This window comes from Eublepharis macularius, chromosome 5 (assembly GCF_028583425.1).
Source record: "Eublepharis macularius isolate TG4126 chromosome 5, MPM_Emac_v1.0, whole genome shotgun sequence".
In the NCBI taxonomy this organism is placed as follows: domain Eukaryota; kingdom Metazoa; phylum Chordata; class Lepidosauria; order Squamata; family Eublepharidae; genus Eublepharis; species Eublepharis macularius.
This window is the reverse complement of record NC_072794.1, coordinates 12714706-12739884: the sequence shown is the minus strand read 5'-3', so window position 1 is coordinate 12739884 and position 25179 is coordinate 12714706. Positions and strand designations below refer to the sequence as shown.

General features: G+C 46.6%; 2 protein-coding genes across 2 annotated transcripts in view; both read left to right on the top strand.

Annotated features, from left to right (window-relative positions):
* The window catches only part of CERS1 (ceramide synthase 1), a 32231-nt gene extending 20432 nt beyond the window's left edge, over positions 1-11799 (top strand). The window contains exons 3-7 of the mRNA XM_054981552.1: positions 1937-2117; positions 3985-4146; positions 8583-8730; positions 10326-10474; positions 11447-11799. Of these exons, the coding sequence (XP_054837527.1) occupies positions 1937-2117; positions 3985-4146; positions 8583-8730; positions 10326-10474; positions 11447-11489 (683 nt within the window). The 3' untranslated portion in view covers positions 11490-11799. The remainder of the gene's footprint in view (positions 1-1936; positions 2118-3984; positions 4147-8582; positions 8731-10325; positions 10475-11446) is intronic.
* Positions 11800-18966: 7167 nt separating this feature from the next.
* Positions 18967-24672, top strand: GDF1 (growth differentiation factor 1). The gene is made up of 2 exons (XM_054979683.1): positions 18967-19246; positions 23870-24672. Exons 1-2 carry the CDS (start codon positions 18967-18969, stop codon positions 24670-24672), a joined length of 1083 nt encoding a protein of 360 aa, XP_054835658.1.
* Positions 24673-25179: the final 507 nt, after the last annotated feature.

Genomic DNA, 25179 nt, shown 5'->3' with positions numbered 1-25179 from the left:
AAAAGACCGTAAATTGGAGCAGGGCGGAGCAACAACACTCAGTTACCTGCAGTGTCTTAAAGTGAAACACTCGTGTCAAGTGCTAACATAATCATGATACAGTCATCAGCCATTCTGCAAAATTCATATCAATCCCTACTGACATTAAATATTGTCAATAATTACACAATGTGGTTGTATAATGATGTTATGAAGGCTCACTCCGGTTGCCTGTGTTGAAAATCCCTCGATGTAATTTGGAGTTTGGATTATTATCATGCCCTTGATAAAGTTTTATATCACAAAACAAGTTAAATTGCTAGCGTCTCGTCAGGCTGGGGGGGGGGGCTGTGCCCCCTCTTCTTGTGATGGTCCAACCTGGGCCGTTTCCACACGGCTTACCTTGTTCCAGAAAACAGCGAAATCTCACATGAAATCGCGCGAGAAGACGCGATAACAGCGTCTTCTCGTGAGATTTCGCGTGAGATTTCGCTGTTTTCCGGAACAAGGTAAGCCGTGTGGAAACGGCCCTGGAGTAAGAACAGAAAAAGCAGAAGGACAATTAGTTTCCACTCTTGGGAATCATTAGACCGCGCGTCATCAACGGTTCCTGTCACTTTAAACAGCATCCTCGTGTTTCTGCAGAAGAAAAGGACACCTTAATTGGACGGAGAACCTTTATTAGACTCTAAAAAATAGATTAAATATATTTGCACTGTGGCCGGAGTATGTAATTATTGTGTATATAATGTAAGAGTGTATATTTCTTGACTTATTTATTATTTATGTTTTATTACTATATTTATTTATTTTACATCTACCCTATTTATTGAACGTTCTTAGGAACATTGTTGGGTCAGTATGTAGTGACTGATAAGAGTTTTGCAGAAAGATTGATGACTGTGAGCCAAAACACACGTTAAGAAATACCTAGGTTCAGCACGTGTTCTCTTACCTCAAGGTTTGCTGGGATCTGTAGGCGTCCTGGAAGCTTAAAGTTTAGCATTTACAGAGCAGCAGAGAGGGAAATACAGGCGCCTGTATTTCCCTTCCCCTTTCTGCTGCTCTGTAAATGCTAAACTTTAAGCTTCCAGGACGCCTACAGATCCCGGCAAACCTTGAGGTAAGAGAACACGTGCTGAACCTAGGTATTTCTTAACGTGTGTTTTGGCTCTGTATGATGATTATGTACGCACTTGACACTTTATAAATTATACATGAGGGTTTCACTTTAAGACACTGCAGGTAATTGATGGTTGTCGCTCTGGCTGGGTGGGCTGACACCCTGTTCTAATTTGCTTTCTGATTTCCTGGAGCTGCCTCTTGTTAGTTTTTGAAGTGTAAAGACCGGCAAGCTGCTGCCAGTCAAGGGAGACTATACTGACCTCAATGGACCAATGGTCTGGCTCAATAGAAGGCAGCTTCATATGTCCCCACCCCACGTTCCAAGGGGGGCGGGGCTGTACTTTATAAAAAACAAAAGTGCCCCCTAGTGGTCATGGTATGGAATGCCTGCTCAGGAGGCCTCTGTTGTGGAACGCCATTTGCGCTTCTCATAGAGTTGGACAGGATCTTCAGGGTCATCTAGTCCAACCCCCTGCACAATGAAGGAAATTCACAACCGCCTTCCCTCACACCCCCAGTGACCCCTGCTCCATGCCCTGAAGATGGCAAAAACCCTCCAGAATCCCTGGCCAAACTGGCCTGGAGAAAATTGCTTCCTGACCCCAAAGTGGTGATTGGCCTTACCCTGGGCATGTAAGAAGGGGCCACAAGAACTAAGCACTGATGTAACCCTTCCTGCCTTCTTCTCCTGATCTGCCTAGTTCTAGGTGAACTAAGTCGACTTTCCCCTTCTTGACCAAGGAAGTCGTTGGGGGCTGAAGCAGGGGTGGGGTGAGTTGGATCTCCATTAATGCAGGGCTGACCTCGTTTTGTCATCTTTCTTTCCTCCCAGATTGGAGGAAGGGCATGGAAGTACCGACAGACATCGCTGTGGCCTACCTGATGCAGTGCAGTTTCTATTGCCACTCGATCTATGCCTCCCTCTACATGGATGCCTGGCGTAAGGACTCGGTGGTGATGCTTATCCACCACGTGGTTACCTTCGTACTGATTGCGCTCTCTTATGTCTTCAGGTGAGTCCTTGTTCACTTGCCCACCTCCTGACTGTCACCTCTGCTCCCCCCCTAGCCTTTCCCCAAGCTGCTGTGGTGCCACGGAATGTTCACAAACATCCTGACACAGAGAGGTCAGGGGTGCGATGCCAAATGTGACTTGCAGCTGCCCTGAGCACCACAGTTCTTTGATCTGGCTGAGATAAAAGGCAGAGGGCCTTAGAGATGAGCGTTGCCAGCACTGGCTATTTCAAAACTGGCTACCAAGGTGTCTCATGATAATTTTTTAAAAATGCAAAGGACACTTATAGAATGTTCCTGCAAAGAGGAGCTTCTCTTCTGGAGCTGAGTGAGAGGGAGGCTGTCTGGTTGCCTCCCGTTGGTGACAGCTGATCTCTGATGGGAAGGACATTGTTTATTAATTTAAGATGACTGGCTGCGTTTTTGACCTGGAAGTCGGGGGTTGGGAGGGGGGGTAAAAACTCTGACACTGGTTTAGAAGAGAGAGCCTCAGCAAAAAGTCATCGCTGCCGTTCCCATTTCACAGAGTGCACACGAGCTGTTTTCACGCTGCTTACCAGCCATGGAACATCGTGCCGAGCTCCCGGAACGACAGCGTCTTCTTGGCGCAATTTCGCGCGAGAACTGCTGTTCTCTTGCGAAATCGCGCCAGGAAGACACTGTCGTTCCGGGAGCTCAGTGCAATGTTTCATAGCTGGTAAGCAGCATGAAAATGGCCACAGTCAAGAAGGGGAGCACCGTGGCAAGGGAATTTACGTGAAGAACAATTCTCAAGGGGCAAGGATTCAGTTTTTCTCCATCACCCAGAATAGCATGAATTAAGCACATTGTTTTTTAAATGAATTTATTCTTATTTCTGGTCCATTGGGGGCCGCTCTTACAGCTTCCACGCTGCTTAGATTTCACCTTTTCCTGGGCCTTCCATGCTCTCAGGCCATTCGCTGCAAATCACATTTCTGTTTTTAATATGTTGACGTCCGGTGCTCATTTGCGGGAATGGAGGGAATACTTCCAAGGCTGCTTATGACATCCATTAAAACAAAATGGACCAGCGACATGAAAAAAAATCAGATAAAGATCATTTATAAAACTGGCAGTGAAAGAGAAGGCAGCGAAATATTTTTTTTAAATAAGCAGTAATTTACAAACCAGCAATATAGTAGCTGAAAGCTCAGGAGATGGGAACCAGGGCAGTGCTGTACGTATTTTTTGTTAAGCTGAAGAAGTAGCAAGACAGGGCAGGGAGAATGCTTTTCAGAGGGCTTGGGAAAGTAAAAACTTCTTCAACTGGTACCTAAAAGGCTAGAGCGGATTTCTAGGAGGAGAAACGTGGGGTTATCAGGTTATCTTGCTGTAGGATTTCAGAAGCCGGTAGAGTGTTGTGAAGATGGTACAGAGGGTACACACAGAACTGCCTTATGCAGAGTCTGACCCTCAGTCCACCTTGCTCAAGACTGTCTGGACTTTCTAGTGGAAGTTCTCCCGGGTGACAGGCAGAGAAAGGGCCCCTTCCTACCCAATACATCCTTCAACTCGAGACTCTGGGAATTGTCCCTAGTATCTTCTGTGCATGCAATTCATGAGTGTATTTTGACCCATCACTTCTGCCCTGTTCCCAGAATGCCCACTCCTTCAGATAGACCAATGCTTACAACTTAATTCATAATGTTTGCCCTTAAACGTATAATCCGTAAGACAGCCCTGTAAGGCTGCATCTGGTCTATGCTGCCTGTGGTGGGGTTGCTAATCTTAGCTTGCCTGGCGAGTTGCTGGTGGAATGAGATTGGGGGTGGAGTGGGGGGCTTCCCGGTTCTGCATCTCGGGCACATCCACCTGGGCCTCTGCTTCTCTTCTTCCTGCTTGGCAGGTACCACAACGTGGGCATCCTCGTGCTCTTCCTCCATGACATCAACGACGTGCAACTGGAATTCACCAAGCTCAATGTTTATTTCAAGTACCGCGGGGGGGTCTATCACTCCTTGAACGACTTCATCTCAACCATCGGTTGCATCTCCTTCAGCGTCAGCTGGTGAGTTTGTTCCCTCTCCCCTCCCAGCATCCCATGACTGACCATTGCTCTGTAGGGGTGTTGGGTCCCTAGTGGTTAGAGTGTTGGGTGAGGCCTCAAAAACCCTTTCTCTTCTTGGAAGCTTACGGGATGACCGTGGTCCACTCGTGCTCACTCATTCTCTCAGTATAAACCACATCAAAGGCCCGCTGCTAACTTTGAAGGTAACTCTGAAGGTTGTGTCCTCCAGTCAAAAATGTTTGGAGTCAAGTAGTAATAGAAAGGAAGCTGAAACTGAATTTTCCAAATTCCTGAAGAACTGTAAGTTATTTTATTAGGTCTTTCAGGGAATTGTGTTCCCACGCTCAGGAGAAACATGGTTTTTGACTGTGGTTAAATAGCAAAGATGTTCATTGCTCATAGTTGGAAAGAGCGTTAAAGATAGATTCACAAAGCGTGGTAAATAGCTCGATTACCTCCCCTCCCCCTGAAAACCCCAGAAATGGTACAACAACAACAACAACAGCATTTGATTTATATACCGCCCTTCAGGATGACTTAACACCCGCTCAGAGCGGTTTACAAAGTATGTTATTATTATCCCCACAACAAAACACCCTGTGAAGTGGGTGGGGCTGAGAGAACTCTGAGAGAGCTGTGACTGATCCAAGGTCACCCAGCTGGCTGCAAGTGGAGGAGTGGGGAATCAAACCCGGTTCTCCAGATTAGAGTCCTGCACTCTTAACCACTACACCAAACTGGCTCCCAAGTGAGAGATGAGAGACTATCTTCCTTCAGAAACTGGCCATCCTTTTTGGAATTCTGGACCCTGAGCATTGCGGCTAAAAGTGGGTTGGTGTAACTGTGCATTCTTTTTATAATGAATATGTTTGCTATTTTGTATTGCTGTTTATTGTCAATTGTCTTCTGAGTCATCGTTTTCAATGTTAATTAAAATGATTTTAAAAATTAAAGAACGGTGCTTAGTTCTTTGACCCTCCCCCCAAAATAGGCGTTGGAAACATCATGAATTATTGTTACGAGAAACACATTTGGAATCAAAGGGTTCTCTGCACAAATAGACAGCTCTTGAGCAGGAAGTGTTGTAGCAGTTGGTCCCCTACGGCGTGTATGATTTTTTTCTTTTCCTTTTGGTCAATAGAACTATAGTTGTGATGAGATTTTTTTATTTGCTGCCTCAAGAGTCTTTGCTCAGGCTAAATGCCCCAGAAAAATAAATTTAACATTTGCAGTTTAATAATGGAAATGTACAACCCAGGGATAGAAAGAATTGCCCAATGAATGGGCAGCATTACACTTCAGGCACACCTCCCTTCCTTCAAAGTCTCCGAGATGAATGGATAGTAGTTTATTCATGATGATTCTCTCATATAGGATTTAGATGTTGTGCATAGATTAATACATGATCCAGATAATTATTGATGATTGAAGTAGCACCTGACTGTAGAGATACGATTTGGATAATTATATGATATAGTTGGATGATTATATGATATAATGAATTGATTTCAAGAATGTGATGGCCTCTGGCTAATAAACTTTGTTGTTGCTGTTGCTGTTGCTAGACAAGATTCTCTGGAAAAGTCAATAATGCTAGGAAGAGTAGAAGGCAGTAGGAAAAAAGGAAGCCCCCAAATGAGATGGCTGGACTCAGTAAAAGAAGCCACGTCTTCCAGTTTGCAAGATCTGAGCAAGTCTGTTGATAGGACGTGTTGGAGGTCTTTCATTTGTAGGGTCGCCATAGGTCGGAGGCGACTTGACAGCACATAACACACACATGATATAGTTACACTTTCTGTGTATGAGTTCATTATCTGAAATAAATGATTTTTTTAAAGTCTCCGAGAGACTTTGGGAAATATTTTTAATGCCTAGTGAAAGTTAAATGCAATCAAGTTATTATTTTTTTTTAACTGATGGGTTTTAAACATGGATTTTCCTCCCGTGCTCCTATTGGTGGGCAGCCTTGCTTATGCCAATTGGGAACTCTCTGGACAAGGAGAGCCTGCTACAGATAGAGGAACCCGAAGCAAAGCTTGTCATGGAGAAAGGTTTAGCCATGTCACAGTCCTTCCTCGCCCAGTCCCTAGGGAAGCGCTCTCTCTCTGCAGTAAAGTAGTTTCCTACAGTATTGGAGTTTGGAAGGATGCGTGCACTGCCTCTTCCTGTTTTATGCACTTATGTATTTATATTCTTGTATTTATGTGATTGAGATGTTATGATTTTCTCTGAGCCTGCTTGCAGGGAGGGAGGGCTAGAAATCTAATCAGTCAGTCAGTCAATCAATCAACAGTCTTTGTTGGCACTGGAGCCTCACTTCATTGGGCACATTTTTCCTGGTTTCAAACAGCTGACTCAGGGATACAGCTGTTACAAAGAGAGTAGGTTGGGCATGCAAAGCATGCAGTTGTTGCAGTCTTATTAATCAAAAGATAACAACTCTAAATGAAATAGCAGGGATTGGGATGCAGGCTAAGGAAATGAAGGGGTAGGAAAGGGTTGCTAATGAAAAGGAACTTACAGCATCTTGACGTCGGCTGAATGAGTGGAGGGGCAACCATCTCCCGCCAGTCCTGGCAGATGAGCGATCCCACGCACCCAGTCAGAGGAAGGGCATCCCTTTTGAGAAACCAGTCCCACCTGCTCCCAAATCCAGTAGCCAATCCAGAGTGGGGATTCTGGATCCCACAGGCCTGGCTCGCCTGTCACCCAAGAGGAAGGTGGTACTGCATCAGGAAGATGGAGATGCTCTGATGCTGAGCTGTGAAGTCCAACAGAGGAAGTCTTAGTTCCAGGCTGCGTGCAGACATAGTGTCATCAGCCCCATCTTTCATCATCATCATCATGTGTGTCAAATATCCTCCTCCCCAGGTGTGTCTGTTCCTGCCTCATGTCACAACAGAAGCATTGCTAGGCAGAGCCAGATGGTTGGTCCACCTTGCACCATATTGTCTTCTCCGACTGGCAGAGTTGCTGAGATGTCTGGTCTCTTCCGAGCACCTGTTCCCTGTGATCATTTTACCTGGAGTTACCAGGAACTGAACTTGGGGGCCTTCTGCATGCCGCTGAGCCATAGCCCCCTTCCTGCCCATATCTTGGCCATGCCAGTTTGCGCTGCTGCTTTTAAGCCCTGGCCTCTTTCCACCTCTGTAACCGTGTGTCAGAATGGGGTAGCTGAGCCTGAGAAAACATGTGGTCATGACAGGTTTGCTTTAAGAGCTGACTCATGAGTAAAATCAGCCTCACATGCTTGAGAAGAGTTTCAGCAGCAAATTGTCCGCACCTGTGTGACCTTGGCAAGGCCCGTGTGCTTGTATGTCTCATCTCTTTTCATAATTTCCTCAGGGTAACCACTGTTAATTGGTGTTATGCCCTGATTGGTTGGATCTGCTTTAAGACATGACTGTTTCCAGCCATGGGGGCAGCTCTCCTTGTTGTTGCTGGACCATCACTTTATTTTGAACACTGTTGTCTGGAAGGTTCTACCAACTGCATCAGCTTCCTTCTTCCAGCACTGCATTATCAGCCAGCCCTCTGGCTCTTTATTGGGGAGGCTCAGCTGTAGAGTTATTAGCTAGCCAGTCCAAGTGACTCAGAGCTAAGCTACAAGAGACGAATTACACGAGGAGGAGCACGTGAAGGGAGTCGCAATGTTAGCCGGGAAGCTGAGTTTTAAAAGGGATCGGAAAACTTTGTCAATTTCCGCTCTTTACAGAGCCAGGGAAGATCCCTGCTCAGAGGGTTTGTTAATTTCCTCTTTGCCTCCTAGAAGGGGAGGTGAAACTGACAGAGCCTTGGGGAGGCAAAGAGGAAATTAAGAAACCCTCTGAGCAGATCTCCCTGCTCTGTAGAGAGAGGAAACTGACAAAGCCTTCCGATCTCTTTTAAAACTCAGCTTCCCAGCTAACACTGCAACTTCCTTCACGTGCTCCTCCTCGTGTAATTCGTCTCTAGTAGCTTGGCTCTTAGTTAAGTAAGCCTTGATTAGATTTAGTGAGGATTTATTGTTTTATGTGCTTGCAAACCTTGGCTGGGTCACACCAGCTTTTGTGTTAACCCTCCTAATTTCTTAAAATAAAAAGTACCTTTAACTTTGCCCTGTTTTGATTCACTGTCTCTAGCACTGTATAATTGTGTCACCTGGGCGAACTCCCCCTCTCTTTCAGGCTGAAAAGCCTTAGTAAGCAGAGATCTCCTGCTTTCTCCAGAGTCTCCTAGGAGTCTGAGCAGCCAGTTACTGACTCAGGACAGGAGAGAGAGAGAGAAAGAGACAGCTCCCTGGCACCAAGGTGTAAAACATTGTGCCAATCATCTCCCGCAGCCGTTTTGCACTAGGGTAGCGCCACCCCTACACACGCGAGCGGAGCTTGATGTCACATTGACAACTGTCGCATTGACGGTTTCTAACAAACCCCTCCCCTCTTTTCTCCCCACAGGTTCTGGTTCCGCCTCTACTGGTTCCCCCTCAAGGTGCTCTACGCCACCTGCCATTCCAGCCTCCGTTCCGTCCCCAACATCCCTTTTTACTTCTTCTTCAACGCTTTGCTGTTCGTCCTAACGCTGATGAATCTCTATTGGTTTATGGTGAGTAGTGAGCAGTGCCGTGAGGCCAGTAACTGGAGCTGATGAGTTCCAAATGCTTCAGAAGGCTGTTGGGTGCTCTGTGAAGGAGCAGCCGTGTGAGTAGCAAATTTGCTGGTTTTGCATGGTTGTGTAACATAATTGGATGATGATTGATGGGGTTGAGTTTATCCTCAGTTTCTTGTGCCTAAAGGCTAGGCATTCTCGATTTTCAAACGAGATCCCTCCATTGAAAAATTCGCTTGTTCACAACAGTGTTAACTAGCTTGCCTGTATACGCACAACACAGTCTTTGAATGGTGCAGAATTGTCACAGTAGAGCAAGATCTGAGTCCAGTTGCACCTTAGAGACCAATTAGATTTCCAGGGTATGATCTTTTGATCCCATATCCGGGGAATCTAGTTGGTCTCTGAGGGTGCAACTGGGCTGAAATTTTGCTCTTCTGCTTCAGGCCAACACGGCTACCCACCTGAAATTGTTTAAGTGTAAAACTTCCAAATAACAGAAAGCTAGTACACACTAGAGAGAGAGAGAGAAATTATGATCAAGCCTGCTGTGCTAGCTTTCAACTTGCAGGGAAAGTTTCCCGTAGAACAGCCTTCAAAAACGTAATTCCTCACCAATACCAAAGCTGCTGAAATGCTATCAGGCTGTTCCTACCTCTTTATTAGCACTATATTTTGCTGCCCCAAAAGTATTTATTTACGTGATTTATTTATTTACGTGATTGGGCCTTGTAGCCCAATCAAGGACCACTCAGATTTTACAGAGAAGCCCACATGCAGGGCCCAGAGTCAAAAGCCCTCTTTTTCTGACTGTTCCCCCACTCTTTGACATTCAACGATGTTTAGCCTCTGAATTCAGCAGGCCCATTCAAATCTCACAGCTGATAGCCTGCAAGAGACCTAGCTTTATATTGTCACTGGTTTTCCCAGCCGGAGAACTGGATTTTCCAGGCTGTATAGCCATGGTCTTGGCATTGTAGTTCCTGACGTTTCGCCAGAGCTGTGACTGGCATCTTCAGAGGTGTAGCACCAAAAGACAGAGATCTCTCAGTGCCAATGTGTGGAGAAGAAGATGTTAGCAGGTAATTTATATCTACTCAGGAGGGGTGGGGTTGAGCTGAGTCATCCTGTAAGAGTTTCCCAGGGTGTGGAATGCTAATGGAGGGAGGCTTCACTGTATCCTGAGGACGTTCTTTTGCATATGGATTGGTGCTTGATATGCTAATCTTCTCTGCAGGGCTATTGTAGGATGTAGAGTATTTTGTTAGCCTGGTGTTTTTCAGGACTGGAAACCATGCTCTATTCATTCTTAAAGTCTCTTCTTTCCTGTTGAAATTGTGCTTATGCTTATGAATTTCAATGGCTTCCCTGTGCAATCTGACAAAGTCAGATTGCACAGCTTTGCTTTTAGGTTGTGTTTAGCCCAGCGGCCATCACCAGATCTTGTGGCAGTGAGTTCCTCAGGTCAACTAAGTGTTCTGTGAAGCAGTTCTTCCTTTTGCCTGTCCTGAATCGACTGCCAGTCAGACTGGCAGGGTGATCCCTGGGTTCTGGTACTGAGGTTGACATGGTCGCTCCCCTCTCTCCCTCAGTACATCATCCTCTTTGTGGCAAGGGTCTTGATGGGGCAGGTCCAGGAGGTGAACGACGTGCGAGAATACGACATCGATGCTGGGAGGAAAGCAGCAGCCCTCCAGAAGAAAGACGGAAAGCTGCACAACTCCAGCTCTGGGAAAGAAAGGTAGTGTAGAGCTGGCAGGAGCAAATGACACAAGAAGCTACTTCATCCCAAGTTTGTTGGCTGTGGTGGAGAAGCCCTTCCCTGCCCCGTTGGAAGCCACCTAGGGTAGAATCTGAGCCACCTGGCACAAAAGGGTGCTCTTGAGCAGGGAAAGGCCTCTTCTAAGCCCTGCAGAGATCTTGAAACGGAAGCCCCAGGGGTTCAACACAGCAGCCCCCTCTGTCTACAAAGCATTGACTCTAACCATTGGATCACTACTGCCCATCTCACAAGGAGCAGAAGGGCTGCTTCTGCAGTACATTGTCTTTTCCCCCTTACGAAGTGGTGACGGTGCCTGATTCCGAGTCAGCGGACCCCTGGTCTGGCTAGACCAGCCTTCGTCGTTCTGACCCAGGCTCTCCAGCAAAGAGAAGCCTCCCTGAGACTATCCTTGAAGGGGACAGCAGCTGAGCCCCCTGCAGGCCAAACCGAGGTACCACTGCTGAGCCAGCGGGGATGCCTTTCCATAGACTCTCTGCCAGCATCCCAGGTCCATCAAATTCGGTCTTGTCTGCTCCCCCATGCCTCTCTCATCTCTTGATGCTTGAGAAGCCAGGGTTGGATCCTGGGACGTTCTGCGGCTCCAGGTGCTGAGCTATAACCTCCCCCCACCCTCCACACATACATTGCAGTTTTATGAGGCTGCATTACACCAAGCAGAACCCATAACCTGTCAAGGACTTGGGCTGCGAGGGGCACGGTTTCTCCTTTGCCACTGGAGATCGGCCGCTGAGATTTTCTGCAGGCAAAACATGACCTTGTCTTTTTGCACACATTCTCACACGTGGCAATCCTTTGTTTTGAGCAGCTTTTTTTTACCCTCCAATCTTGCTAGTCCAAGCCTGTCTGGCTTTTCACCCCCTCCGCTGCCCTGCCCTTTCCTCTTTTGTCAAAAGTCCTTTTTCATTAATCTGCCGCTCTCGTCCTTTGCAGGAAACCCCTAATGAACGGGATTGTGAAGCACAAGCACCTTTAAGCGGGGACGTGGTGAACCTGGGGAACGGCCTGCCCAGCTCTGCAGCCCCATCTCCTTCGCTCAAACCCCGGCCGGTTTGGAGAGCCTGCGAGGTGGTGCTGCCCCACATTTAAACTGGAGGGCCCCCCATGCATTCGACCCCGAGTGGGGGAGTTACCATTGCACGCTCAGCTGGGGTTCCATCAACGGCACGCAACGGGCTGGAGAGGGCTGTCGGGTGACCCTTTCTTTGCACTGGTCAGGTTGGAACAGGGTGTATTTTATATACAGTGGAAAGAGAGTGCCTCCACACGGGTGTCCATTGTCCCTCTCCTCCCCGGCACAGGACAAAATTGCGAAGACTGGCCCTGCCCCTCCCATGGATCCTTTGGTTAAGGACGGGCACAAGATGGCAGAGCGGTTTCCTCTCGGCCGTCACCTCTGGAGCCCTGATTGGCTGACAGAAATGAGAGGGAGGGGCAGTCATCACTCCAGGAAGCCAATTGCAGTGGAGAATCAATGAAGTTTTGGCCCAGTTTGCCATGGCTGAAGATGAAAATCCTGGAATGCCTTCTGGAACTTCTCTCTCTCTCTCTCTCTGCCCCTTTGGGGTTTTTTGGGATATATCTTTTGCCCCAGTCTGTTTGGAGAGGGAGTTTCTTGCCTCAGGCTGTGTGTGTCCCCCCCCCGCCCCCTCCGGTTCTTTGGAATACATGTGAATGGATGAGCCTTGAATTACGGGCTAGGGGAGGGCAACCATCCAGGGAGGCAGCCGTGTTTGCTCAGGAAATTGGCTTGGAAAAGCATGCCTGTGTTTCAGCTGTTAAAGATGAGCAGATTGTGTTGGGGTGAGGGGGGAACAATGGAGGAAATCTACTGATACGAATTTTGTCTGTGGACTGTAAATACTTGTGCTCAACTATTGTGGAACAAAAAAGGTACACCACACATTCCACCTGACCTTTGGATCGTTTGGCACCGCGAAGGCTCAGACAGGCAGGCGATCCCTATGGAACCTCCATGGGCGGATGAGCCTTTCTGCAGTGCTGGAGAGGACAGGTACCTTCCTGTCCTGCCTTTTTGCTTGCTGGAAACATCTGGCTGGCTGTAGTTTAAAAGCAGATCTTTAAAAGTTTAAAAAGCAGATAGTTTAAGCAGATAGTTTGAAAGCAGATGTACCTTCGGGGTCCAAGCCAGCCTGGTTTTTTGCTCCTTCCATTAGCTCCAAACAATCGTGAAATGGGAAGGAACCCAGATGGGGCAATTCGATCTCTTGGTGGCTTGCTTGAAGTCTGAAGCGTTAGCTTGCCAGACTTTCTTAGGCCACAGATTTATATCTGCCAGGTTTAAAAACTGCTGGATTCTCCTCCCAGCCAGCAAAATCAAGCGGTGACACAGTTATTACTTTTATATTTTTTTCTGGTAAGTCACGTAGGCAGATAGAGAGAGAGAGCAAGAGAGTGCATTCCTGCTGCCCAGGTCAGGGCTGGCCCTACCTTTGGGTATAGATGGGGACCAAATTTAGGAGTGCTGTTAAAAGGAAGTGAATAGAAGGGGAGGTGGAAAAGGAGATTTGGGTTCTCTCCCTCCAGCACCAAAGCGTCGTGGAGCCCTACCAGCAAGAGCCCTTGGCTGCGAACAATCTGGAAGGCATACGGCCACGCTTTCCTCCCTTTGGGACCAAACTCTTTGTAGAAAAACTTGGTTCTAGGGGCTGCAAAGCAGTCCCGAGGCGAGAGCTGCTCTATGAGCAGTAGGATTTTGTTGGACTGGGGGCAGAATAGGAAGGGCCGGTGGGTCTGGCGGTAGCATAGAGGAGTGTATTTTGCACTCGGGTCAGGGCATCTTTCCTGGGACTGACTTTTTCAGTGGGGATGATGGTAAAGATGGCCTGCTGACTTGGGGCTTCCTTGGAAGTTTGTAAGCTGCTGGGGGTGGGGGAGGGGGTGTTGTTCCTGAAGGTGCTGATGCACCTTGAGATATCAACAGGGAACAGAAGGTGGGAGGAGAGGCGTTTTCAAGTAAAAGAACACTTCCTCCAATTCCTGACCTATAGATGGGTAGAGCTTTAACATTCACAGGTGGGAAATGGCGATGGGGGGTCTCTGCCGTGTGGCACATTTTGCCTGCTCTGTAGTTCATCAGCCTGGAGGCAAAACCTGCCTGGGCCATGGCGACCTCTCTGGGCTTGTTCCCCCCCCCAGCATGCTTCTCTCTCCTGCTTTGCCCCGAGTTCCAAAGCCGCTTTCCAAGCTCTTGTTCCTCCACCCCGGCCAAGGTGGGGAAGCAAAGCTCTGCATAAACCAAGATCATATCGGCTGTTTCCACACTACTCACCTTCATCCGGAACGCTGCAGAACGTCGCGAAAAAACCACGGAAGATAGTGTCTTCTCATGCGACATCGCACAAAACCCGCACGGGAAGATGCTATCTTCCGCGGTTTTTTCATGACGTTCCGCAGCATTCCAGATGAAGGTGAGCAGTGCGGAAACGGCCCGTGTGTGACGTGGCCTTCTGTGAGCTGCCTAAATTAATGCAAGTTAGACAATTTCTGCATCATTTCTTCTGCATGATTTTAGTACACGGAGGATCAGGAGTCACGCCTTGGCCGCACATGTCTAAGAATCCGGTCTATGAGAGCTTGCTGCTTTTTAGTTTTAGGACTGGCGTCTTGAACTTCGGTCAACGAATTGATAATTGTTTAAGTCTGCTCACTAAAGAAGTGAGTGCTGCCTCGGTTGCAGAGGCCTCCTTTAGTCGCAATGGCTGTGGCCCTCTCTGCCAGGAATCCGTGTATTGGAGACCGTCCCCACTCATGGATTCGTGACTAGCAGTTTTATTTGCGGTCCCATCACGTGATGCAAGCCTCTAGCCTGGGTTTTCTCCCACCACGCCACTGTCGTAATCATTATGGGGTTAAATTTTGCAGCAAATATGGCACTTCCTGCTGTTCACAGATTTCACCATTCATGGTGATCCAGGCAACAGTGGCAAGGGTTAACGGTAATTCCCTTGGCCAGCCACTCATTTTGAATGAGTTGTGATGGTCATTCTTTAAGAATCTGTCCAGTTGTGTCCACCTTTTCACTGAATTAAAGTATTTTAAACAGTCAGTTGGAAGGAGTGACTGTTGTAGTTTTTTCCCCCTTTCCGTAATGACAGCTGAGATTCGTCCCAGGGTGAATCTTGATAACTTTTCTGGGTCCCTCAATGAAATGTTTTGCAAAAAAGGACCAAAGTTACTGGTTCTTTGTGTGGTTTGGAAAATACAGAGAAATTTGTGTTTTTTTAAATATGTCTGAACTGTACGGGGGTTTCTCTCCAACAGGAAATGAAGATCATAGAATAACAAATGTCTCTTTAAAAAAATGTTTGTTTAAAATTGCACCAGTTTCAGGAGTTATATCAGATTCTTCATCATCTGCAGATGTCTATCATAACTCTGATTTGCTGAGAGGAAATGGCCAGAAAATCTTGCACTTTGGTCATAACTCTACATAGAGCAGGCAGAAATTGTCTGGACTTCTGTGCAAAATTGTTCCAAACAGAAGCTGCGGCAGTATTACAGTATACAAAGTATTAATGGCTTTTTCTGGCTTCACCACTAAACATGAAAAGCATTTTTTTCAAAAAAAAAGCATGAAAAATGTCCAGTTGACACAGATTTTGCCTGTTCCTCTGAGTGTATGAATGGTACCAATTCAACAGTTTTTGAGCTGCAACAGATCTGTTCCTCTTTTAACCCATTTTTAACATCGTTTTGCACCTATTTACGTTTCCAGTGGATGTTTAGTTGAACAAAGAGTGGAGAAGTTTAATAAATTTATTTTATCTAAATGCTGGCTGATGTGTGGAGGAATTCTCATTAAACTTGAAAGAGCTGACATGGCATGCTGGTTTTTGTGTTTTAACCACTGCTGTGGGGGCCTGCATAAAATTACATCTGGTTCAAGATTCTTTTGCTACAGTTTAGAAAAGGGAACACGTTTATTGTCCTTAAGATTGATGAGAACATGTATTCGAGGGAATGATTGCAGTATGGAAGTATCCACTGTGGGATGGGGTGCATGAAAGAGGAAAGTGTGTGGATATTCGTTCATGGAGGATGCTTGCTTCTTTGAAAGCAATGCATTGAATTTCCCCAAGGAAGGGTGGAATAACAACAGCTGGCCACATTCAGAGTGCAGTTCCCCCCATATATTGCAAAGCTGTCTTACCAAGAATTGTACTATTCAGGGGCTCGATATTGGAGTTGAGTCTGGCCAACCCCATGCAAAGGAAGAGGTCTACCACTAAGTTGTTAAGTAGGATGGGTTAGCTATACTTTATTTGAGTTGAGGGGACTTAGTACAAGAGCCCTTGTAGGTTAAAGAGGGGCCCAGCTTTCTGTCGTTGCTGCAGAGATGTAGCAAGCACCATGAAAAAAGTAGATCCATTGTATATTTAGTGTTAAGGTGCACTGCCTCTGAGCATGGAGGCAGTTTAGCCATCATGGCTAATATTTGTGGGTGGACTTTACCTTCCCGTGGATTTACCTGATCACCTTTTAAGCCAACCAAAAGATCATCAGTTCATTCATGTGGCAGTGAGTTCCACAAGTCGATGTCTAGTGTATGAACAATTTTGTATTGGCTGTCTTGAATCTTCTGGGCTTTCCTGGACCTTGTTGGGTGAGCCTGAGTTCAGGAATTTTGGGAGAGGGAATTAGGGTTGCCAGTCTACAGCTGGAACTTGGAGATCTCTTGGGATTACAGTGGGTCTCTGGAGAAAATGGCTGTCCTGGAGGCGGGACTCCATGGCGCTATACCCCACTGAGGCATCTCCCCAAATCCCCAAGAATTTCCCAACCCAGAGTTGGAAACCCTAGTCAGGCAGGAAAAGTTCGAGCCAGGCATAATTTCATAAGCCCCCTCCACTCAAAAGATTCACAGCCTTCCTCTTCATAAAAGGTGTTCCAGCTCATGCATCATCTTGGTTGCTGTTTTCTGTACCTTTCCCAGCTCCTTCGCCAACGAAGGGCAACCAGAAGATTCCAGCTGCCTCCTCACCTTCAACTGATACAGGGCCTTTCCAGGGCCCTTTTCAACAATTTCTACCTCAGAATTTGCCTTTTTCAGTGAGTTGACTTTCCCATTGCACTACTATCCATCCAGATCTTCACTTCCCTGCTCAGCCCCCACAACACATAAGTGAATTTTGGGGGGCGGGAATGTGCCATTTTTCACAGCCTGCCATTTTCCCACTTCTGCAGCCTGCCAGCAGAGAGCATCTTCCCGCCACTCCCAGCCTGCTTTGCTTCTGGCCCACCAGAATGGCTGGCTGCTTTCTGAACCCCAGACCACCATTTTGTGCTAGCAGGCTCCCACATTGGACCAGATCATATTTACAGCCATTTTTTTTCATCTATTGGTGACGTCAGTGGCGAAATTGAGCGTAATCTATTTCTACATGGAAACCATATTTTTAATAAATCATCTCTCACATTATGTGGGCCATCCTGTCTTTGAATGGTTTTTAATGATTTCTTAATCCATAAATAATTATGAATTCTTTCCTTGGTATCAATTGTCTCCAATTTTTTTTGTCCACTGTTTGGATTTATAATCCAATCGATACAGTTTAACATTTGGCACCGCCAGTCCATCTCGGCTTTTTTCATCTTGTAACATTTTAAATCTTACTCTTGGTTTTCTTCCATTCCATACAAAGTCATTTATCCTTTTCTGCCACTTTTTAAGACTCTCTTCATCTATATAGATTGGGAGCATTTGAAACACAAAATTCAGTTTTGGTAACATACTCATTTTAACAGCAGAGATCCTCCCTAGACATGAGATTTTTTATTTTTCCCATCTTTGCAAATCTTCAATAATACTTGTCCAAACTTTTTAATAATTATCTTTATATAGATTATCATTTTGTCCTATTACATTTATTCCCAAATATTTAACTGGTTTCCTGGTAATAACGGGTAGTTGATATCTGATAGTTGATAATAAAATTATTTTTGTTATTTGATGCAATTTATATCCAGAGTATTGTCCAAATCTTGATATCTGCTCCGTTACATATTTCAGGGAAACATTTGGTTTTGTTACCAATGTTACAACATCATCTGCATAGTTTTTCATTTTACATTATTTACCCTCTTTTATTCCAACTATTATTTCATCTTGCCTGATTTTCGCAGACCATACTTGCAAAACAATAATAAATAATAGTGGAGATATTGGAGTCCCTTCAGCTATTTCTATTTTCTCTGTCAATAAGCCATTTACTAAAATTTTAGCTTGCTGACCAATGTAAATACTTTGCATCCAAATTAAAAATTCAGTTCCACACTTCTGGACTTCTCATGCATGGCTCTCCAGTATGCTGTCGGGAGTGGAGGGGGGGGGGACACAGAAAACCAGGATTTGCCTGTAGCTCCCCAGGTTGGAAAATAAAAGAGGGCATAGAGTTGGAGGGGCCAATGGGATGAGAGAGGCAACTCATCTGGATTGCCCAGCCTTGAGGGGGTGGCCTTGAAGACTGTCTCTGAACACAGAATCAAAAAGAGTCCAGTAGCACCTTTAAGACTAACCAACTTTATTGTAGCATAAGCTTTCAAGAATCACAGTTCTCTTAGTCAGATGCATGCATCTGCCTGGAGATCAGGGGGCGGGGCCACCAGCCATGTGGCCATTTTCGCCCGAGGGTGATTTAAACTTTTAAAAATTCCCCCCTTGTTCCAGCTGACCCAAAGTGACATCATTGGCCCTGGGAGCATGCGTGCACACATGTGATACCAAGGGCACCACCTTCCGCCAAGAGTTGCCCCCTGTGCTGGCAACCCACTGACTTCCACCACCTCTTTTCCCAGAAAAACTCCCTGTTGTGGACTATAGCATGTAAGAGTGCAAGATTACCTGCCCTCTGTCCTGCACAAGTTGCTGATCTAGGTATGCCTCCCAACTGCAGAGCAGGGATTCATGCAGAAGTACAGCCGGCACCCTCCTTTGTGGGCCGGTGTCTGCTCCATTTCTGTGGTGGGAGTGACTGGAATGATGCGTGTTCAACCGAATGCCCCCCTCCCCTGCCCCGAGTCTGACTGTAAGGATGCTAAACCAAACACAAAATCATCAAGGGACGGGATGGAACAACACTGGAGTAGCGAATCAGAGAACAGGCAGCTCACTGGAGCCTTTAATGGCATCTTGAGCTTTCTTCTAGTATCGTTTGGGAATTGCCACTGGTCTGGGTGAGAAAGGGTTAACTGGATACACCCCCTCACTTTAGGGATTACCCTGCCCTCCCCTAGAGGCTCTTCATGGCTAATTGAGAGCACCCCCCTCACCCAATCATCACCCGCTTCTCCTTTGATTTCTCTTTTTAAAAGGAGAAGAGGAAACAAACTCTTCTCTGCTGGCCCTTCCCAAGCGTGTGAGCAGTTGCTTGGCTAAGCTTTATATGTCTGTAGAATTCCCATAACCCCGACTGATGCACCCCCAGTCTAAAATGGGGCTTTTGCACCTTCTGATTAACGTAGAAGTTGGGCTACTTTGGGTCCTGCTGGTTGCAGGGATGGATTTAAAAGTCCAGGAAAGTTTGCTTTTGAAATCCTTGGGGCTGAGGATCAAGCCAAGTCCCAGATCTCCTGCCCCGGTGCCTCCCTTGCTGTGGAAGATGTTTCACAAGAGAACCCTCCTTTCAGCAAGAGATAAGAAACACAAGGATGCCTGCTGGGTGGAAGAATTCGGCGTTCCTGGAAATATCATCCGAGTTTTCCCTGATCAAGGTATGTTTAAGGACTTGGGAATGGAAGAGAGCCTGAGAACGTGGGTGGGTCGGTGTTTGTTTTTTGGGGATTGAGTCCCTGTGTCCTGTTCAGGACTGCAATTGATAATCTAAATTTATATGGCAAAACAGACATGGAGCTCCATACACTGAAAGCAGAGGGAGGGGGGCAGCAAATTGGGAACAAATTTGGGTTGCCAGCCTCCAGGTAGTGGCTGGAGATCTCCTGGAATTACAACTGGTCTCCAGGCCACCGAGATCACCTGGAGAAAATGGCTACTTTTGGGGGTGGACTCTATGGAATTATGCCATGCCAAGTTCCTTTCCCTCCTCAAACTCCACTTTCTCCAGCTGTCTCCAGGTTTCACCCCCTCTGATCTCCAGGAATTTTCCAACTTGGAGCTGGCAACCCTAGAACAAATGGAAGACCAATTTTTCCTCCCTGCCCCGCGCTTACACTTAGCTGTAGCTGGAGAGCAAATGATAAACCTCGGTAAAGCCTCTTTGCCTGCTCCCCCCCCCCGCCATGTGAGTTTGCAAGATGCGTTTAAAGGTGGATTTCAGTCTGTTATGATTTGGAGATGGAGCTCTTGGGGCCTTTTCAGCAATTTGGGGAGTGCAGTCAACCAAGCACCCCACTCCCAACGGTGGTGAGAAATTAATTCCTCCAAGTGGGGTAGAGGTGGTTGAGGAAAACAGGATTTGAGGAGGGGAGGATGAAAAAGATCTTATTTTTGTCTCTTCGCCTTTGTCCCACATTTTAATCCTGTGCTTCCTCCAGGCAACTCAAGGTGGTGAACCACCACCACTCCATTTAAACTAACAACGACCCTGTGATATAGATTAGGCTGAGAAAGCGACTGACCCAAGGCCCACAGACAAACTTTTGTGACTGGGTTGGAATTTGAACCCAGAGCCTTCCAACCCCTCTATTCACTACACCAGACTGTCTTCCATCTTCCTCTAGGGCTGATAGGAGGAAATAGGGGATGAATGACAAAGGGCGCTTTTTCTGGCCAAGGAATCTCTGTTAAGCTCTCCTCCCCTCTTGAAATCCAGGAGCAGCCTTCGCGCACACAGCTTGTTGCCGGAGCATTTGAGGAAAGAGCTTTCTTGTTCAGCTGTTTTGGTTTGTTTGTTTGCCTTCATTAAATTTCACTGAGCTGGTATTTCCCGGCATCACTATGATAGAATGTATGGAATTCTCTGCCACATGAAGTAGCATCAAATCCAGTCTTCGATGCCTCAGAAAGGCAATTAATGAATGAGAGGTCTACTGACGGCAATTGGCTGGGGTGGCTAAGTAGAACCTCCCTGTTCAGAGGCAATCTACCTCTGAATAGAAGTTGCTGGTATTCATGGCCTTCATACTCCTCTTGTTGTTTTACTTCCTTTGTAGCCCACTTTTCTCACTGAGACTCAAGGTTGATCACACGATTAAGACTCACTGAGTCTCAAGGGCGATCACGCAGTTAAAAACCAAAGCAATAAAATTAGATTACAAAATCAGAGACGGGCACATTACGAACAGTGTACTACATGGGGGGAGTGAAGAAAGCAGGCTAGCTGTGTGCTGCCTGAATATGTTGAAGTGTTTATGAGAGAAATATAACCTGTGTGGAACCTGAACTGAGCATGTTTGTGAAAGGACACTCAGTCAGGGAAAGAGAGGCCAGCTTTGTACAATCTGCTGTCATTGTGTCTTTAAGAACTATAGTAGTAAGGCAGTCATGGTGTTTTTTGTTTTGATTGCCCACCTGGAGGTTGGCAAATTTACCGTAGGAAGTGGGGGTGTTATATAGGATCACAGAACCAGAACTGCAGATAAGGAAGTGGGAACCAACTTCAGTCTCGTCCCTGCCTCAGTAAAAATATTAATGCTAGATCCCACTGAGATCAGCGACACTTGAGGGGGAAATAGATACACATTTGGAGAAGCCCTGGGCTCTGCCAGCTATCTCAGCCAGTGGTACTCCATCCACAGCTTACATAGGGCCACCTGTGCAATCGCCCTCAACTCAAAGAGGCACATTTACTTCCATCCTTGGCATGAAGCCTGCACATCAGTGGACGGTGTGTTAAGCGTTACTTCCGCCTCACTGTATTACAGCTGGTATCTGGATCAGAGCATATTTGTGTTATTTTATCAGCAAAACAATAAATAATTGTTCTTGAGCCAGTGGAGATTCAGATTTTGGAGTCAAAAGCTGCCGAGACACCTTAAACAACTGGGACGGATGTGAACCAGCTGAAGCAATGGTTGCAGAGAAGCAGGGCTTTTTTTTCAGCTGGAACGCGGTGGAACGGAGTTCCAGCACCTCTTGAAAATGGTCACATGGCTGGTGGTCCCGCCCCCTGATCTCCAGACAGAGGGGAGTTTAGATTGCCGGCACGGAGGGCAATCTAAACTCCCCTCTGGAGATCAGGGACGGGGCCACCAGCCATGTGACCATTTTCAAGAGGTGCCGGAACTCTGTTCCACCGCGTTCCAGGTGGAAAAAAGCCCTGCAGAGAAGGCTTCTTTGCCGTTTCATAGGTCTTCTAATGGGCTCTATAGCATGCTCGGTGAGATTCAGTTTTCCGCCAGCATCTTTCTAGGCATCTTCGGTCCTTCTTTAGATCACCCAGCTCTGTGATGAGCCAGGGGGCTTGTTTCCACCACAAGGGTGGGAAAGGTTGGTGAGGAGCAAGCTTGTCAATAGCTTGAAGGAGCTTCACATTCCAAGCTTCCTCCACCACCGCAACAGAGCATGCTTTTGGAATTCTAACCCCCCCCCCCCAAACATTTTAGAATCCAAAAGGAACTACGAGGCTTCATGGACAGACCATTTTAGTATGCCCCCCCCCCACACCTTTTGTGGAATGTTTGGGCCATTAGAGGTGCAAACTTTACAACGTCATTTTAAGAGGAAATGCACACATTTTTCTCTCCAGTGTAAGCTTGGGGGAGGGGGATCTTCCTTTCTTCTTTCCCTTGAATTAGCTGAATGCGTCCCGAGCCAGATGCAAATGACACCGCCATTATCACCTCTTCACATCTGTCTGAAGCCCTGTGGAATACACATCCATAAGGTTGCCAACTGACCCAGATGGAACACTTCTTACTGCTGGGCTTCTAAGAACAAGTTGAACGTTAGCGATGCGCTGGCTGAACTATTATTCCCTGTGGCTACCCACACTGTTAAATCCTTGAGTCGGGTCCATAGCTCAGAGATGGAGCACCTGATCAGCAATACAGAAGGACCCGGGAACAAGAGCAGAAGACAGGTGGTGAGAAAAGACCACCTTCTGCTAGGGGCTGGTTGGCCCCCTGTGACTCACTCAGTATAAGGCAGCTTCATCGACCATTCCCTGCATGCAGAAAACTAGCCCATCATTGCTCCAAGTAATCCAGTGTGGTTCAGAGTACGGAACAAAGTGGTTTACATGTAAAATTCTTGAGGTCTGATGTACTTGCATTAGGGCCCTACAGACGGAACATCTTCTTTGGCACTAGTCCTGAGGGGGCAAAGGACCAGGGGAGATACCCCTCCCCCAAATAATTTCCAACCCAAATATTTTTCTTATTATTTTTCTTATTTTACCAGATTTTATCTTGCCTTTTTGCTCTCATAAGGGCCACCAAGGTGGCTAAGAAAACGGTGGTGACCGGAGACCAGGTTGCCTCTGCAGTGGCCCATTCTGCCCATTCAGGCCTGGTGCTTTTCACTTGCTAAGTGTGCTTCAGTTAATTTTATTTGACTGCTCCTGAATTTTTTGAATTGCTCCTTGCTGAAGGTCTTAAATCATTCAGCTAATTTTACTAGCAGGCAGCCAACTAAACTGTTTTTAATGGTGGGGATTTTTTTTTGCACTGCTTTGTTTTAAACCAATCAATTTTACTGATTAAAATATTGTATTTTTATAGACTTACCATACAGCAAATTATATGTTTTTGTTCCATGTTTTTGTTGCAAGCTAGTTCAGGTGTTTTTCTGGAGTAGTAACTAAATTAAATATTTAAAAGATGAACAAATTCTTCTTTCATAAAGTATCATATAATATCTGGCAGCTTTATTAGGCTCATTACAACTGATTGGATAGATAGTATGTTGTAGTGGTTAGAGTGTGGGGTGGGAACAGCCCTGGGTTCAAAATTAGACTCAGCTAGGAAACTCATTGCTGACCTTGAGTCAATCTCTCCGTCTCAGCCCAGTCTACCTCACAGGGTCGTTGCGATGATGACAAGTTCAGGGAAGACTCACCTGTGCTGTTCTGAGCTCCTTTGTGGAAAGGTAGCATATTTATCATTGAATTGGTTATCTTCAAACTGTAAAGTGACAGTTATGCAGTTTTGTGAATCAGACTGCTCCTGTCCTGCAATTGCTATCTCACTAACTTTAAGGTTGAATATCTGAACCTTCACCCCAACCTCCATTCTCTGCTATTGGATGGTTGAATGTGTTTTTTATGTTAGGTTAAGGGACAGGCTCAATGACCATGTGAAACAGTATCAATTTCCCTAGCCTGCTGCCCACCCTAAGCCTCTGAACAAGCAGATGTTTGGCTTTTGAGTTCAAACTCAAAAAAGAGCTTTGGTCATTCCTGTGTCCACCTGTGCTGGTCTTTTCTCTTTTCCTTTCAGGTGGCTTCATTCACAGAGAGGAGCCCCAGAGTTGGTTGTGTCTCCAGAAGCGGCTGTATTTCAACTTCTCTGCCCTGGAGGAAACGGAAGAACTGACAATGGCTCAGCTGCAGATTAAATTTGGCCAAAATTCCTACCACGTTCCTGGATCAGAGCCCCCCTTTGAGCTGAGCCTCTACAGGGCTTCCCAGATAGCCTTGCGGGGCATGTCGACCCACTCTTACAGCCGCAAGCTGCTTGTGGAACAATCCTTCATGCACTTGCACAAGTCTTTCCTCTTTAACCTGACAGAGGTGGCGAAGGATTGGCGAAACGCTGGCAAAAACCTAGGCTTGATCCTGGAAATTGCTGCGCCCCGGGCAGACGGGCTTTGCTCTAGCCTGGATTCCTTTGTGGACACGTCCCTGTTGGTGATCTCCCTCTCCCCAAAGCAGTGCAAAGGCACCAGGACAAAACGAAGCTCCCATTATGTGCCAGTTGGCCTCAGCAATATTTGCAAACCACGCCGGCTGTACATCAGTTTCAGCGACATCGGCTGGGAAAACTGGATCATTGCCCCACAGGGGTACATGGCTAACTACTGTCTTGGGGAGTGCCCCTTCCCCTTGACCGAGGAACTCAACAGCACCAACCATGCCATCTTGCAAACCATGGTCCACTCCCTCGACCCCGAAGGGACCCCTCAGCCTTGCTGTGTCCCAGTCCGCCTCTCGCCGATCTCCATTTTGTATTACGATAATGACGACAACGTGGTGCTGCGGCATTACGAAGACATGGTGGTGGATGAATGCGGTTGTCGATGAGATGGGAGCTTCCCCCCCCCCCCCCCGGTGCCTGTCTGGATTTGTTCTGATTGACTTATAGTCCGCTTGGATGGCAGCCAGCTGTGAACACTGGTTTATAATCCTTGAGAGGGTTGAGAATTAGGAGACTGTCAAGTTTGGGGGGACTAGATCGGTGGAATTGGAGCGCATGGGCTATTTGCCATAGAACTGTGGCTTGTGGGCGTCGTCTGGAAGTCTGGTCTTTAGTGCATCCCCCCCCCCCCCATGATATTTTCGGGTCAGCATTAGCCCACTTTTCATTATTTTTCTATTCTAGGAATACAAGGCAGAAATGAATGATATTTAAAGACTTGTTTCTACTATGAGAATGGGGAAGTTTTGTCTTGTGCCCTTTGAGACCCAGAAAGAAGACAAGAAATATTAATGCTTTTTTAAAAAAAAAAACCCTGTGTAAGTATTTTTGATGACAGGTATTTAAGAGGAATCTTCCTGTGTTGTTAGAATTAAAATAGAAAATGCCACCCA